Here is a 16,397-nt window from a genome sequence, read left to right as displayed (position 1 = left end):
CCAGTGATGGCTGTTTCCATACAAAGAACAGATGATTCATTGCTAAATAAGCACAATAAACTACACACAAGTCAATCTGAAGCTTTCCCCCTTCCCTCCTTTTTCTGACATGTAGCTTTCTTGCAGCTGATAAGATATTACAGGCGGGAAAGAACTTACAATCTGTACAAAGAGCTATTATTTTCTCAAGACAAACAGTAAGTAAGAAAAAAGAAAAGGAGTACTTGTGGCACCTTAGAGACTAACAAATTTATTTGAGCATAAGCTTTCGTGAGCTACAGAATGCATCCAATGAAGTGAGCTGTAGCTCACGAAAGCTTATGCTCAAATAAATTTGTTAGTCTCTAAGGTGCCACAAGTATTCCTGTTCTTTTTGCGAATACAGACTAACACGGCTGCTACTCTGAAACCTGTCAGTAAGTAAGAAAGATTTTCTCATCAATCCACAAAGCAACCATCTTATAAGTGAAGACATTTCTTTTCCCCCACACCAGCTTCACCTTTACTGTACTTAGCCCTGGTCTACACTAGGAGTTGAGGTTGAATTTAGCAGCATTACATCGATTTAACCCTGCACCCGTCCACACGATGAAGCCCTTTTTTTCGACTTAAAGGGCTCTTAAAATCGATTTCCTTACTCCACCCCCGACAAGGGGATTAGCGCTGAAATCGGCCTTGCCGGGTTCAATTTGGGGTACTGTGGATGCAATTAGACGGAATTGGCCTCCGGGAGCTATCCCAGAGTGCTCTATTGGGACTGCTCTGGACAGCACTCTCAACTCAGATGCACTGGCCAAGTAGACAGGAAAAGGCCGGCAAACTTTTATATTTCAATTTCCTGTTTGCTTGGTCACCTGCAGCTTGCCACGCTGGCCAGACCTCATCAGCAGAGGTGACCATGCAGAGCTCATCAGCAGAGGTGACCATGATGGAGTCCCAGAATCGCAAAAGAGCTCCAGCATGGACCGAACGGGAGGTACGGGATCTGATTGCTGTATGGGGAGAGGAATCCGTGCTATCAGAACTCCGTTCCAGTTTTCGAAATGCCAAAACATTTGTCAAAATCTCCCAGGCCATGAAGGACAGAGGCCATAACAGGGACCCGAAGCAGTGCCACGTGAAACTTAAGGAGCTGAGGCAAGCCTACCAGAAAACCAGAGAGGCAAATGGCCGCTCCGGGTCAGAGCCCCAAACATGCCACTTCTATGATGAGCTGCATGCCATTTTAGGGGGTTCAGCCACCACTACCCCAGCCATGTTGTTTGACTCTTTCAGTGGAGATGGAGGCAACACAGAAGCAAGTTTTGGGGACGAGGAAGATGATGATGATGAAGTTGTAGATAGCTCACAGCAAGCAAGCGGAGAAACCGGTTTTCCCGACAGCCAGGAACTGTTTCTCACCCTGGACCTGGAGCCAGTACTCCCCGAACCCACCCAAGGCTGCCTCCCGGACCCACCAGGTGGAGAAGGGACCTCTGGTGAGTGTACCTTTTAAAATACTATACATGGTTTAAAAGCAAGCATGTTTAATGATTAATTTGCCCTGGCATTTACGGCTCTCCTGGATGTACTCCCAAAGCCTTTGCAAAAGGTTTCTGGGGAGGGCAGCCTTATTCCACCCACCATGGTAGGACACTTTACCACACCAGGCCAGTAGCACGTACTCGGGAATCATTGTACAACAAAGCATTGCAGCGTATGTTTGCTGGCATTCAAATGACATCCGTTCTTTATCTCTCTGTGTTATCCTCAGGAGAGTGATATCATTCATGGTCACCCGGTTGAAATAGGGTGCTTTTCTTAAGGAGACATTCAGAGGTGCCCGTTCCTGCTGGGCTGTTTGCCTGTGGCTGAACAGAAATGTTCCCCGCTGTTAGCCACGGGGAGGGGGGAGGCAAAATGCGACCTTGGAACGAAAGCACATGTGCTGTGTATGTAATATTAACAGCAAGGTTTATCGTGAAAGAGTGTAGCCATTGTTCTAGAAAATGTGTCTTTTTAAATACCGTTGTCCCTTTTTTTTTTCTCCACCAGCTGCATGTGTTTCAAGGATCACAGGATCTTCTCCTTCCCAGAGGCTAACGAAGATTAGAAGGCGAAAAAAACGCACTCGTGATGAAATGTTCTCTGAGCTCATGCTGTCCTCCCACACTGACAGAGCACAGACAAATGCATGGAGGCAGACAATGTCAGAGTGCAGGAAAGCACAAAATGACCGGGAGGAGAGGTGGTGGGCTGAAGAGAGGGCTGAAGCTGAAAGGTGGCGGCAGCGTGATGAGAGGTGGCAGGATTTAATGCTGAGGCTGCTGGAGTATTAAACTAATGCGCTCCAGCGTATGGTTGAGCTGCAGGAAAGGCATCAGGAGCACAGACCGCCACTACAGCCCCTGTGTAACCAACCACCCTCCTCCCCAAGTTCCATAGCCTCCTCACCCAGACACCCAAGAACGCGGTGGGGGGGCCTCTGGACACCTATGAACTCCACCCCAGAGGATTGACCAAGCAACAAAAGGCTGGCATTCAATAAGCTTTAAAGTTTTAAACTTTTAAAGTGCTGTGTGTCCTTGTCCTTCCCTCCTCCACCACCTCTCCTGGTGCTTCTCTCCGCCACCACCGCTCCCAGGCTACCTTGGCAGTTATCCCCCTATTTGTGTGATGAATTAATAAAGAATGACTTTATTGCCTCTGCAAATCGTGATCGAAGGGAGGAGGGGAGGGTGCTTAGCTTACAGGGAGGTAGAGTGAACCAAGGGGCGGGGGGTTTCATCAAGGAGAAACAAACAGAACTTTGACACCGTAGCCTGGCCAGTCATGAAACTGGTCTTCAAAGCTTCTCTGATGCGCACCACGTCCTCCTGTGCTCTTCTAACCGCCCTGCACGTAATCAGCGCCCAGGCGATTTGCCTCAACCTCCCACCCCACCATAAACGTCTCCCCCTTACTCTCACAGATATTGTGGAGCGCACAGCAAGCAGTAATAACAGTGGGAATATTGATTTCGCTGAGGTCTAAGCGAGTCAGTAAACTGCACCAGCACGCTTTTAAACGTCCAAATGTACATTCTACCACCATTCTGCACTTGCTCAGCCTGCAGTTGAACAGCTCCTGACTACTGTCCAGGCTGCCTGTGTACGGCTTCATGAGCCATGGCATTAAGGGGTAGGCTGGGTCCCCAAGGATAACTATAGGCATTTCAACATCCCCAATGGTTATTTTCTGGTCTGGGAAGAGAGTCCCTTCCTGCAGCTTTTGAAACAGACCAGAGTTCCTGAAGATGCAAGCGTCATGTACCTTTCCCAGCCACCTCACATTGATGTTGGTGAAATGTCCCTTTTGATCCACCAGAGCTTGCAGCACTATTGAAAATTACCCCTTGCGGTTTATGTACTCGCCGGCTTGGTGCTCCGGTGCCAAGATAGGGATATGCATTCCGTCTATGGCCCCACCACAGTTAGGAATCCCATTGCAGCAAAGCCATCCACTATGACCTGCACATTTCCCAGGGTCACTACCCTTGATATCAGCAGATCTTTGATTGTGTTGGCTACTTGCATCACAGCAGCCCCCACAGTAGATTTGCCCACTCCAAATTAATTCCCGACTGACCAGTAGCTGTCTGGCGTTGCAAGCTTCCACAGGGCTATTGCCACTCGCTTCTCAACTGTGAGGGCAGCTCTCATCTTGGTATTCTTGCGCCTCAGGGCAGGGAAAGCAAGTCACAAAGTTCCATGAAAGTGCCCTTACGCATGCGAAAGTTTCGCAGCCACTGGGAATCATCCCAGATCTGCAACACTATGTGGTCCCACCAGTCTGTGCTTGTTTCCGGAGCCCAGAATCGGCATTCCACCGCATGAACCTGCCCCATTAGCACCATGATGCCCACATTGCCAGGGCCCCTGCTTTGAGAGAAGTCTGTGTCCATGTCCTGATCACTCACGTGACCGCGCTGACGTCGCCTACTCGCCCGGTATCGCTCTGCCAGGTTCCGGTGCTGCATATACTGCTGGATAATGCGCATGGTGTTTAATGTGCTCCTAATTGCCAAAGTGATCTGAGCAGGCTCCATGCTTGCCGTGGTATGGCGTCTGCACAGAAAAAAGGCGCGGAACGATTGTCTGCCATTGCCCTGACGGAGGGAGGGGCGGCTGATGACATGGCTTACAGGATTGGCTTGCAGGGAATTAAAATCAACAAAGGGGGTGGCTTTACATCAAGGAGAAACAAAAACAACTGTCACACAGAAATGACCCCTTCAAGGATTGAACTCAAAACCCTGGGTTTAGCAGGCCAATGCTCAACCCACTAAGCTATCCCTCCCTCTCATATTTCAGGCAGGACTTCATGGAGGGAGGGAGGGAGGGATGGAAGCGGGGAGCAAATGAATACAAAACAAATCTGGTCTATTTCTTGTTTTGATCCACTCCATCTATCTTTTACATCTTTGGCTGGCAGCAGACGGTGCAGAAGGACTGCAAGCCATCCACATCTCCTGCCCGCCCGCCAAAAGATGGTACAATAGGACTGCCTGCAGGACTAAAGAGATTGACCTGGTCGAGTCACCCCTAAAGTAGTCCCTGCACCCATTTCTACCCAGGCGCTCCTGACCGACGCGGCCAGGAGCACCTCAGACATGACGATGACGGCTACCAGTCCTATTGTACCGTCTGCTGCCACAAGGCAATGGGTTGCTGCTGCTGCTGTGTAGCAATGCAGTACCGCGTCTGCCAGCACCCAGGAGACATACGGTGACAGTGAGCTGAGCATCAAGCAATTACAAAGCCAAAGGTAACAGCAATGAAATGGGATGGTGCTGTATCTGTTAACTTTGGATGGAATTCACTTAACCCTCAGAGAGCCGCCTGCACAAGCGCTCTAGACGGGCTGCTTTAACTCTCCACAGGGAGAGGCAGTAGAAGAGCGCCCAGCAAGTGGCCTCTGCACAACGTGTGCAGCACGTCGGGGGACCCAAGGGTCTCAAATATAGCGGCACCGACTGTGCAGTTATGTAACTCCAGGGTTGCCAGTCTTTGCCCAAAGAGGTAAGAAAGGGCAGCAACTATTCCCTCCCTGAGGCTAGCACGCTGTGTTGCCAGCTCTCGGGATTCATGAATAAGGGAAGTTTGGCCCCTGCTGAAGCCAGGCTGCTGGAGATGTGAGGAACTCCCACCATTATTTCAACTGTCCAGGGAAAACCTGCTCTGCTTTACTAAGCTTCCCACAGCCTGGACAAGAACAGCCAACAGCAGCTGCTGCAGGTGCATGCAGAGCTTTCTTTGCCCTTCCCTTCAGAAGCAGAGAGGAGTTTTGGATAATGCGGTAAGGTTGTCCAGAGGGAGCAACCATATCATTTCCATGAGGGAGCAGCAGACCAGGGTTGCTCTGCTCCCCACTTCCCTCCTGTGAATAATAGGTCCTCTCTTCTCTGCTCCTCTCCCCTTGGACTATTTCTAACACTGTAACACCAGGCCTGGGAAGAGGGAGAGGATCCCTTGGAGCTGCCCTACCGTGGAGGGATGAAAAACCTGCCTAACTTCAGGAGGAGCAAATGTGGGGCTGGAAGCCAGGACATTAATTGATTGGGACCTGAGGATGCAGAGTTGATGCAACACTGCCAACCCCCAAAGTTCAAAATTCACGAGATTGGCCCCCAAAACCCAATACATTGTGTTTTTTGGTCTGTCTTTTGATTTTTGAACATCCTCTGCCCACTCCCAGTGTGTGTGAAAATTAGTGTTCCCAACTCTCCTAGATTTATGGAGCGAGGTGATTTTGGCCCCCGTTGCCGGAGCTCTCACTGGCTGCCTCATGGCATGGAGTTTCCAGCTTCTCTCCAAGACCTCAACATTCTAATTAATACTTCTGTCTCTCCCGCTCAGCCTCCAGATCAATTCTGTGACACCCTCCACCCCCTGACCCCAGTTAGTCAATCCTGCCACACATCAATTCTCCCCCAACCCCACTGCTCCTCTCCTGCAGCTCCAGGGCTTCTTCAACCCCCTCTTTCTCCTACAGCAGCCTTGATTGGATGCTCTTCCCCAGAAGAGAACTGGGGAAGGCAAACAATCAGAGGGTTTCCCCCCCGCCAGACAGGACTGAAATTTAAGAGAGGGCTCAAGCTTCTGGAACCCAGATTAGCTCCAGCCCCAGCCAAAATAGCCTTCCTGGCAAAGAAATGTAGAGAGTTGGCAATGATGTTGAAGTAGAGGCTGGAGCATAAACTTAATTGACGCACTGAGAAGAAGAAGAAGAAGAAGAAGAATGATGACATAGGGGTAAGGTGGCCAGAATCGTACATGCATTGGCAACACTATTTGTCATGGACAATCTGCAGGTTGGATAGGGGGAGTTCAAAAATCGGAAGACAGCTCAAAACAACAGCATTTTTTTAAGCTCTCATGATTTTGGACCAACCTCATGAATGTTTTGGGTCTGAGTTATGTTTTTTGCATTCAGGGCTTGGCAATTGTAGAATAAGAGTGGTGGGAGGGACTGTGCTGCCACCCAGCAATGTGCCCAAAGGTTGGTGTGGTAATTCCACCTTTTGTGGAACCTTAATTATAATAAAACCTAATTAATCAGATGGATAATTTCACCCTTACAGTATGTCTATACTGCACACGCCTTTCAGCACCGTGTAGAGTAAATGCATGGCACTCCCCAGGGGCGGCAGGTTTGTATAATTTTTGGTGGTGCCCAGAATGGGTCCAAAACCCACTCCACCCACACCTGCCTAAGGTTCTGAGAGTGAGTTTGGGTGCAGGAGAGTTTTGGGGTGCAGGCTCTGTGAGGAAGTTTGGGTGCGGGAGGTTTTGCGAGCTCTGGGACAGAGTTTGAGTGCTGGGTTCAGGCTCTGGGCTGGCGTAGGGGGTTGGGGTGCAGGAAGAGGTGCGGGATGCAGGCTCTGGGAGAGATTTTGGGTGCGGGAGAGGTGCAGGCTCTGGGAGGGAGTTGGGGGGGTGGGCTCTGGAGTGGGACAGGGGGTTGGGGGGCAGGAGGAGGTGCAGGGTGTGGGGCTGGGCCAGGGATGAGGAGTTTGGGGTGCAGCAGGCAGGCTACCCCAGGGCTTGGCGGGGGGCCAGAGAGGAGGACTCCCCTCAGCCCTCTCCCAGCCGTCAGCAGTGAGCTCCGGGGGAGGGAGGGAACGTCCCTGTCCCCCACACAACATTCACCCAAGCCCCCCCCCCCAAGGCTGCAGCTCAGGAGGTCCAGCCAGGATAAGCGCCCCCCTCAGAGTCTGACGGGTGGGGCGTGGCTGCCATGCGCCTCCTCCTCCCACAGGCACAGCAGCCGCTTCAGCCTGACTCCGGCTCTGCACCCTTGTAGCCGGCTGAGGCCGGGGAGTGCAGCACAGAGCTGCAAGGGGCAGCAACCCGAGGCCCAGGGCAGGCAGGGATGCTCGGGGGAGACAGCAGGCGGCAGGTGGGGCTGGGGGAGAGACCCGGCCCCGAACACTGGTGGAGCTGGGCCCCCGGGTCCTGAATTTGCTGGAGCCCGGGAACCACGGGCCCACATAACTTGCCGCCCCTGCCCCCAACAGTATAGATTCACTGCTTAGGCAAGTAGAGCAAAAACATACCTGAACCCTGTGGGTATGTACCCAACATGGCTGGAGCCTTTCCCTGCCACAGGGAATGACTCCATCAGTGGGGAAAGGCTCACCCTGCTGCTGAGCCTTTCCCCACTGACTCTCCCCTGCCAGAGGCTTTCACTGACATATGTAGCACATCACCGACACGTAGCTACACATACCCTACATGCTGCTGCAAGAGGTGTGCAGTGTAGATGTAGCCTTAATGATACGGAGGTGGGAGGAAATGTTGTTTAAACATATTGGGTGTAACTTTGTGATCGGCCTGAGGGAGGTACAACAAAACACTGGCTGCCTAGGGAGAGGAGAGGTAAGGCGGCTGTAACCACCTTTGTGCCTTTCGGATTCTGGGCTGCCGCAGGGGCTGAAACAGTGCCTAAGCTATAACCACCCAACCCAAACTGTCCATCGTCCTTTACAGCCCTACTGACGTTCCCCCTCCAGCCACTGGCCCCTATACCGGAGCTTGTGGAGCGGGCTTTGTAAGATAGCCTGTGGCTGTCTTATTCAGTCCCTGCTTGAGGGAACTCCTCCCTAGCCAGATCCATGGTTCTTTTATGCTGCTGGATCTCCAGAAATGAAAATAATGAAATTCTAGGGAACGCCTCATTAGGGATTAAACCTCTTCAAAGCTGACGGCGGCTGTATTATTTGTACATTTTCTGACATTCTGGCAATTATAACAAAATGCCTTTGAACTAATGCTGAACAAATGGGCTATTATTCATGTAACTGTCCATTTGTGACGTTGATACCTTTTCAAGAACGCATGTACGTACACACACACACACACACACACACACACCCACCCCTAATCCTGCATTCTTTACATACCCAAATCTCCCATTAACGCCTAATGAGAGTTTTGCAAAGTGCAAGGAATACAGAGGCTGGGCCTCTTGGTGAAAGACAGGAAGAAAGAAATCTCCATTTCATTAGAAAAATGCCACTAGCACCAAGCAGATACTTCATAAAATGAAATTATTGGTCTATATCTAAGGCGAGGGGCAATAAGCATTTGCTTATATTAAATAGGTGGATTATATGTGCATTTCCTAGAGAGACAGATTTATTAAGGTGGAGTAACAAGACATTGTTAAACATTAACTAGCTGAAATCAATGGAGGATCAAACCCTCCCACGGGGAGACCTGTGGGAGAGGCCCTAGAGGGAAGCAAATGTTGAGCTCTTCCCAAATTGTTTCATGGAAGAAGGAAGGTAGAACTTGTGGGTCCCTGAGATCCAGGCAGATCTCAAGGTCATTTCTGAAAAAGGCCCCATTCTCTTACTCTCGTGCTGTGCCGCAAACTGATTACTTTGCAACCCTACTGACAGATGCCCCAATAACTATCCTCCCCCTCAAGTGTGAGTCTCTATGCCGACAGAGCAGTGAGAAAAAATTAATGAAGCCTCATGAATCCACACTTTGGGTATATTTACTGCTTGTGTGCAGAAAGGGAAAAAGGTCTCTCTCTTTCATTCCCCTCCCTACTACACTTCCTGCCTTTTCCCCAGGTGAGGATCCCTGGACCCACGGAGGGTCTTCTGTATGATAGAGAGGAGAGAGGGGGAAAACTGTGCCAGAGGCAACTGACTCCCCCCTCCTTTGCATGTGGAATCAGAGGAATCAGAGCCCCCTCAGTGTCTGTGTGAATAATTATTCTGAATCACAGACTTGAAATACAAGACCATAAAGCAACTGTAAAAAAATGGCAGCTCTGCTGAATTTCAGCAAAGAATTCATGCAGAGAAAGCTTTCATGCCTCAGTGAGCTCAGGGTCACTTCCTGATTTGCAGGCTAAATTCCATAGGCATCTATCAACTCACTCATTCACACACACATGCTCCTAACAGAACTTGCACAGACAGTCTTATTCTGGAACCTGCCTGAATAGCATAGCTAATAAAGGCACATATCTATACAAGTCCAAATAAAAATTAAGTCTAATGCTGAACACACAGAGCAAACAAGTTAGAGTATATAGACATTTAGCACAGGGGGAATTCCAAAATTATTAATTCCTAGCTCTTCAGCACTAGTCTAAAAGGCAGTGTTTTAAATAGCAAGACAATAAATAGGCCACATCACATGTTACTCACCTCTGCAGGAAATGCCTTGGCTGTCTATGGCTTGTTTGCAGATACTGCAGTCTTTGGGTTTTTTAAAGGTCTTGTTTTTGAAAGTGTGAGAACTCGAAGCAAGGTTTTCAGGCTGGAATAGAGGAGAAAATGTCAGAGCTCTTGTCAACTTTTGAATGTTACTCTTTAAATGTAATAAAACAAATGAAATTTATAAATAGCCAAAACAACCACCACTTATTACATTATTCAACAGTACTCACTCAATCTCCCCAAATGCTGCATTACTGACATTGCATGGTGTAATATTTTGAACAATTACTGTAGAATACGTTATTACACTAAAGAATTAGGAGCCACTAAAAGCCGCTAAATTTAAGTGAGATTAAGTGCCTGTCTACTAACCTAATGCTTTCTCTATCGAAGACAGTTCCACTGGTTTAATTTAAATTGGTTTTAAGTTGATTTATGTAACGTAAGTAATACCATATTGACTATTTAACTCATTGGTGCAAAAAGCTGTTTGGACATTCTTATTTCAGTTGCTAAATTGAAGTATGCTTGATTTAAATCAAAGCAAGAATGTCTGCACTGTCTTTTGTACCAGTTTAACTATATCCATTTAAAATCACACTTAAGTTAAATGAGTGTACTTTTTCTGGTGTAGGTAAGCCTTTAATGTTTTTCTTTGGATTGGTCCCACAATTACTGAAATAATTTATTTAAACAAATAAACACACAAATAAACAGGATCTCTTATAATCAGGGAAGGGAAAAGAGTAGACAACTCTATGAAGTCCACTGGGAACTTCAATATGCAGACCAGGAAGTACATAGATAATACAACAGTGAGGGCTATTGAAACCCCAAGACACAAAGAGAGAGAGACAACTCCCGGTTCCTCTCCAAAAGCCTAACATTCAAATCCATTAGCAAACTTTTAGGAAGCATCTCTTAATTATCTTAAACCCCTTTTAAAATTTAATAATGGAAAATGATTTCTGTCTCTTCTTCTGCAATACTGGATATTTTCACAAACCAAGAAAGACCATGCCACGAACTAGCGGATAAAAATTCTGCCCCTCTCTCATTACTGGACAAAACATGTCTACTGCAGAAAGGCAAAGCAGCAATAATGCCATGCTGGCTGCAAAATAATATGGTCATTGGCTGAAGTCCTACTTAGAAATGGGAAACAAAATTTGGTATATATTTAAAAAAAGGAACAAAGATGCTGCTTTGGACAATGAAAATCTCAATAGAGTTTCTATAAGCCCCAATTTTACCTCCCCCTTCATGCACACACAAATCACTCTCCTTAGCTATTAGAATACAGTGCACATGTTTACTCTTGAGCAATTGCACTGCACTATTGCTGTCTAGTATTCCTATCTGGAAACATGTCCCTCCATAACAGACAACCTAACTTGTAAGTATAGCTAGGAGCTCATAAGAACAATTTACAAACCCCTGAAGGGTGCAAACTTTCAAATGTTAGAGACAGCATGGTGCAATGGACAAGATTTGGGTTTGGTTTATGGTTCTGAAATTGTTCATTCATTTATTCATTGTGTGACTTTGCACCTTGTTTTCCCCATCTGTAAAATGGGGATCATGATATTTACCTTTCTTTGTGAAGTGCTGTGGGATCTAAGGATGAAAAGTGCTAAGTACTAATATTACTATACGTATCCAGAAGGAATTATTTGAAGTGAAGAAATAAAATTTAGGCTGAACTTCAGAAAAAACTGTCTGATAGTGAGATGTATTAAACTGTGGAATACTCTTCCTAGGGAAATGGTGGAAGATCCCTTTCCTTTGGAATATTTAATACTAGACAAAACAGTCATGAATAAAGTTGTACTGCATTATTATTATGCCTTATTAATTATTCAGGCTGATTGCTAAGTGTATGCCTATAAAAGCTGGAGTCACAAAACTTCCTATATGTTTGAGGTATTTATAATCATCTTGTATATGTTTGCTTAGCGCTACTTTACCATTAGCTGAAAATCATGACTATAGTTATGATGTATGTTAAAGATGCACTGCAAAGAACATAAGTGCATTTGTGCCTTTTTCCATTCTTACATGATACAGGAATTGGCACAAATGATAAACAATACATCAAGTTTCTGCTCAAAGATCTTTTTCCTGTTTCCTTTGTTTACATCAGAAATAGGGGCTTTTGAAAAGCTCCCTACATAAGGAGCACAAGTCCCAGTTACATCACTGCAACTTCTCTGATTTCAGTGGAGTTACCCCTAATTCACACTGTGGTTAGTAAGGAGCATTGGGGCCATTGAATTTAAAGACCTGATGATATTCTATGTTAGGGTTCTACAGTGTTGCACATCACCATAATGTCTAAGCAACTGCCACATAAAATCACCATAGCAAAAACAAAATTTCTAATGGACTTAGTGGAATCTCTGGAACGTCTCCCTTTTCCAGGTAAGAATTCTGGTTGAGGAGGTATTATTGGTTTTGGGTTTTTTAGATTTTATTAATTTTATCTTTTTTTTGTGGTTGGTTGGCGTTTACAGGTAGTAGGTGTTGTTAGTGTGTTAATGTGATTCTTATGGTTGAAAGGCCTTCTCAAAGAGGACGTTTTTATAAGATTTCCTAAAGACAGTCAGGCTGTGGATTTGCCAGATCTTCCCTGGAAGTTTGCTCCACTGCCAGATCCCCTCCACCAAGAATGTTTTACCCCCACCTTTCATGCACTTTACTCTGGGCGTGGTGATCTGCATTGTCCCAGAGGAGTACGGATGTTGCTGTTGTTTTCAGAGCAAAATTCAGTCTTTAACATGGCTAGGGCTTGATCCATTAACTAACCAATTAATCATTATAATTTATTTGTAATGTAAAGATCAATTTTTTTTTGTGGCGGGGATGTTTGAGGATAGTTTTTGGTCAGTATTATCTTTCATAGTAACAGAAGGGCACACACTTCTTTTTTTCATTTGCCTGTTTTGCTGCTCAATTTTATATCTATTCTACAGTTGGCTCTCCACGGAATTCATGTAACAATTCACTTAGTGGATGCAGTAATAACATTTGCCTGTGCATTATCAGTACATAACACTTTCATTGTGAAATGCGAAGGAGCCTGGATCAGGCTTCCTTTGTTATCACCTGGAATGGCGTTCTCAGTCCTCCAATAGGGATGGTGCCAAGAGGAAAACATGGGGAGGCAGCAACAATACTCCCACTTTCATAAGGTTCAGGGCTGGAATCTAAATTGCATTTAATTGTTAGGAGCCAAAATTGGAAGAGAGAGTGCAGCACCACAGGTTACAGACTGATTACCTGCCTGAGGGACAAACTGTAATTAGTGCTGGTCTTGATTGCTGGCATTATGCCATTTCTCTTTTTCAAAAAGCAATCTCTCTCTCTCTCTATCTCTCTCTTTAAACCACACAAGGAAACAGTCTGGGCCATGAATCCAACAAAGGCACAATGGAATTATTCTAGATTTGCACCAGAATAACTGAGAGCAGAATCGGGGCCTTTGTGGAAATTCAGAAGTGGATCCTCAGCTATGCTGACTTCAAATATTTCTCACAGCTCACCATTTTTACTATGTAGTGACAGCACAAACAGCTATACGGTCTTCCACGTGTCATCAGCTGTAAATTTACATCAGTGTTCAAACAACAGCCCAGGGGATTTGGGGGACATACAAAATTATCATGGGAGGAAGAATTTAATCCAAAAATGTGAATGATAATTGGGAATAATTTAAGAACAACTTACACAGATGCTCCAAAAGCCACAATCCCACAACTGAGAAAGAAGGCTGTGCTGGTTAAAATAACAACCTACTTTAGAGGGGAAGTGAAGGCAGCTATATATATAACAAATGGAAGAAAGGGGAAGTTGATAGTAATGAATATAAATCAGAAGTAAGAAACTGCTGAACATTGAGAAAGGAAACAAAGAGACACAAGGAGAAATCTATGGACGGCAGAGTTAAAGACAATAGGGAGGAGTTTTTAAAATATACTAGGAACAAAACTAATCCTGACAATAGTATTGGTCCATTACTCGATGGAAATGGTAAAATTATCAATAGTAATGTAAAAAAGGCAGAAGAGTTCAATAAATATTTCTGTTCTGTATTTGGGGAAAAATAGATAATATAGTCTCATCAAAGGGTGATAACACTCTTTCCATTCCACTAGTATCTCTGGAGGATGTTAAACAGAAACTATTAATGTTAGACATTTGAAAACTCTGTGTGGCCAGAAAACTTGCATCCAAGATTTTAATAAGAGCTGGCTGAGGAGCTCACTGGACCATTAATGTTGATGTTCAGTGAGTGTTGAACAGCGAAAGAATTTCAGAAGACTGGGAAAAAAAGCAAATGTGCCAATTGTTTAAAAATGGGAAGACCAGGATAATTATAGGCCAGTCTTATGAATATAATAATGGCCATCCTGGGTCTTACCAAAGGTCCATCTAGCCCAGTAGTGGCTCTCTGACTACCACCACTGCCACATATTTCTAGCAGTTGGAGGTTTAGGGACAATCAGAGCATGGGGTTGTGTCCTTGACCTTGGCGAATAGCCATTGATAGACCTATCCTCCATGAACTTATCTAAGTCTTTTTTGAACCCAGTTATACTTTTAGCCTTTACTGCATCCCCTGGCAATGAGTTCCACAGATTGATTGTGCATTGTGTGAAGAAGTACGTCATTTAGTTTGTTTTAAACCTGCTGCCTGTTCAGTAAGTTACTCTTCCCTATTCCATTCACGATTTTATAAGTCTCTGTCATATACTCCCTTAGTCGTATCTTTTCTAATCTGAACAGTCCAGTTTTTTTAATCTCTTCTCATATGGAAGCTGTACCGTACCCCTAATCATTTTTGTTGCCCTTCTCTGCACCTTTTCCAATTTTGAGATATATAGTGATATATATATGATATCTATCCTATGGAAGATAATGGAATGGCTGAGATGGGACTTGATTAATAAAGAATTAAAGGAGGGTAATGTAATTAATGCAAATCAACATAGGTTTACAGAAAAATCAATCTTGTCAAACTAACTTGATTTTTTTAAAACGAGATGACAACTTGGTAAGGTAATCATGTTGATATAACATACCTAGACTTCTCTAAGACATTTGACTTGGTACCACACAACATTTTGATTAAAAAACTAGCACAAGATCAAATTAACATAGCATATATTAAATGAATTAAAAACTGGCTAACTAATAGGGGAATTGTAAATGGGGAATTGTCACTGAGTGCGTATGTTTCCAATGGGTTCCCTCATAAGGAATGGTTCTTGGCCTTATGCTACTTAAGATTTTTATCAATGACCTGGAAGAAAACATAAAATCATAATGGATAAAGTTTGCAAATGACATAAACAGTGAGGGAGTGGTAAATAATAAAGAAGATAGGTTACTGATTCAGAGCAATCTGGATCACTTGATAAACTGGGCATAAGCAAATAATATGTAAATGTATACATGTAGGAGCAAAGAATGTAGACCATACTTACAAGGTGGGAGACTCTATTCTGGGAAGCAAGAATCTGAAAAAGATATCAGTTGGGGATGGATAACCAGGTGAACATGAGCTCCCAATGTGATGCCGTGGCCAAAAGAACTAATGTGATCCTGAGATGTATAAACAGGGGGACTCTTGAGCAGGAGTAGAGAGGTTATTTCACCTCTATGTTTGGAACAGGTGCAAGCACTGTTGGAATATTGTGTGCAGCTCTGGTGCCCACAATTCAAGAAGGATGCTCATAAATTGCAGAGGGTTCAGAGAAGAGCCATAAGAATGATTAATGGAATAGAAAGCATGCTTTATAGTGATAGCCTTAAGGAGCTCAATCTATTTAGCTCAACAAACAGATGGCTAAGGGGTGACTTGATTACAGTCTATAAGATTGTACATGGGGAACAAATATTTAATAATGGGCTCTTCAACCTAGCAGAAAAAGGTATAACATGATCCAGTGGCTGGAAGATGAAACTAGAAAAATTCAGACAGGGAATAAGGCATAAATTTTTTAACAGTGAGGATAATTAACCATGGGAACAATTTACCAAGGGTCATGGTGGATTCTCCATCACTGGTATTTTTTAATCAAGACTGGCTGTTTTTCCAAAAGATCTGCTCTAGGAATTATGTTGGGAAAGTCCTCTGGCCTGGGTTCCACAGGAGATCAGACTAGATGTTCACAATGTGACTTCTGGCCTTGGAGTCTATGAATCTCAATTCTAAGAAGATGTTCGTAGTTTATAGCTATATCAAAGTACAAGAAACACTCTTTAGTTTCGGTTAAGATGAGAAGAGAGGCCCAAACCAGTTAGGTTGGTTGACTTGGTTGACAGCAGCACTGACACAGCTTTTCAACCTTGGCAGAGGCTTAAACTGGATGATTACAATTACATCTATGGACAATTACATCACCTAGACATGCTCAAATACCAGGCCAGGGAATACCAGTCATTATTTACTAAAGGCCAGAACCAAACAGCTTGTGTACATTTTAATTCTAACCATATGTTCCCACTATCAAACTGCAACAGTGATATAGCATGTGTTTTTTGAAGGGTACAATGGGCTTTAGATCTTTGCATCAAAGATTCAAGTAAACACTCTAAAAAAACTCAGTACAGATCATCATCTTCTTGAAGACAAAATCCTAAAAATGTCTAAAATTTCAAAATTTTAGTATATATACTAAATATACACACACAG

General features: G+C 44.8%; 1 protein-coding gene across 15 annotated transcripts in view; it reads right to left on the bottom strand.

Moving 5' to 3' along the window:
- The window catches only part of TNS3 (tensin 3), a 340,704-nt gene that overhangs the window by 244,028 nt on the left and 80,279 nt on the right, over positions 1-16,397 (bottom strand). For all 15 annotated transcript variants that reach the window (XM_007061354.4, XM_027823761.3, XM_027823765.3 and 12 more), the window contains one exon: positions 9,689-9,800. In XM_007061354.4, coding sequence (XP_007061416.2) covers positions 9,689-9,800 — 112 coding nt within the window. The remainder of the gene's footprint in view (positions 1-9,688; positions 9,801-16,397) is intronic.

The sequence above is a fragment of the Chelonia mydas genome, chromosome 2, assembly GCF_015237465.2.
Source record: "Chelonia mydas isolate rCheMyd1 chromosome 2, rCheMyd1.pri.v2, whole genome shotgun sequence".
Lineage (NCBI taxonomy): Eukaryota > Metazoa > Chordata > Testudines > Cheloniidae > Chelonia > Chelonia mydas.
The sequence above is the reverse complement of the archived record's forward strand: the minus strand, read 5'-3'. Positions and strand labels throughout refer to the sequence as shown.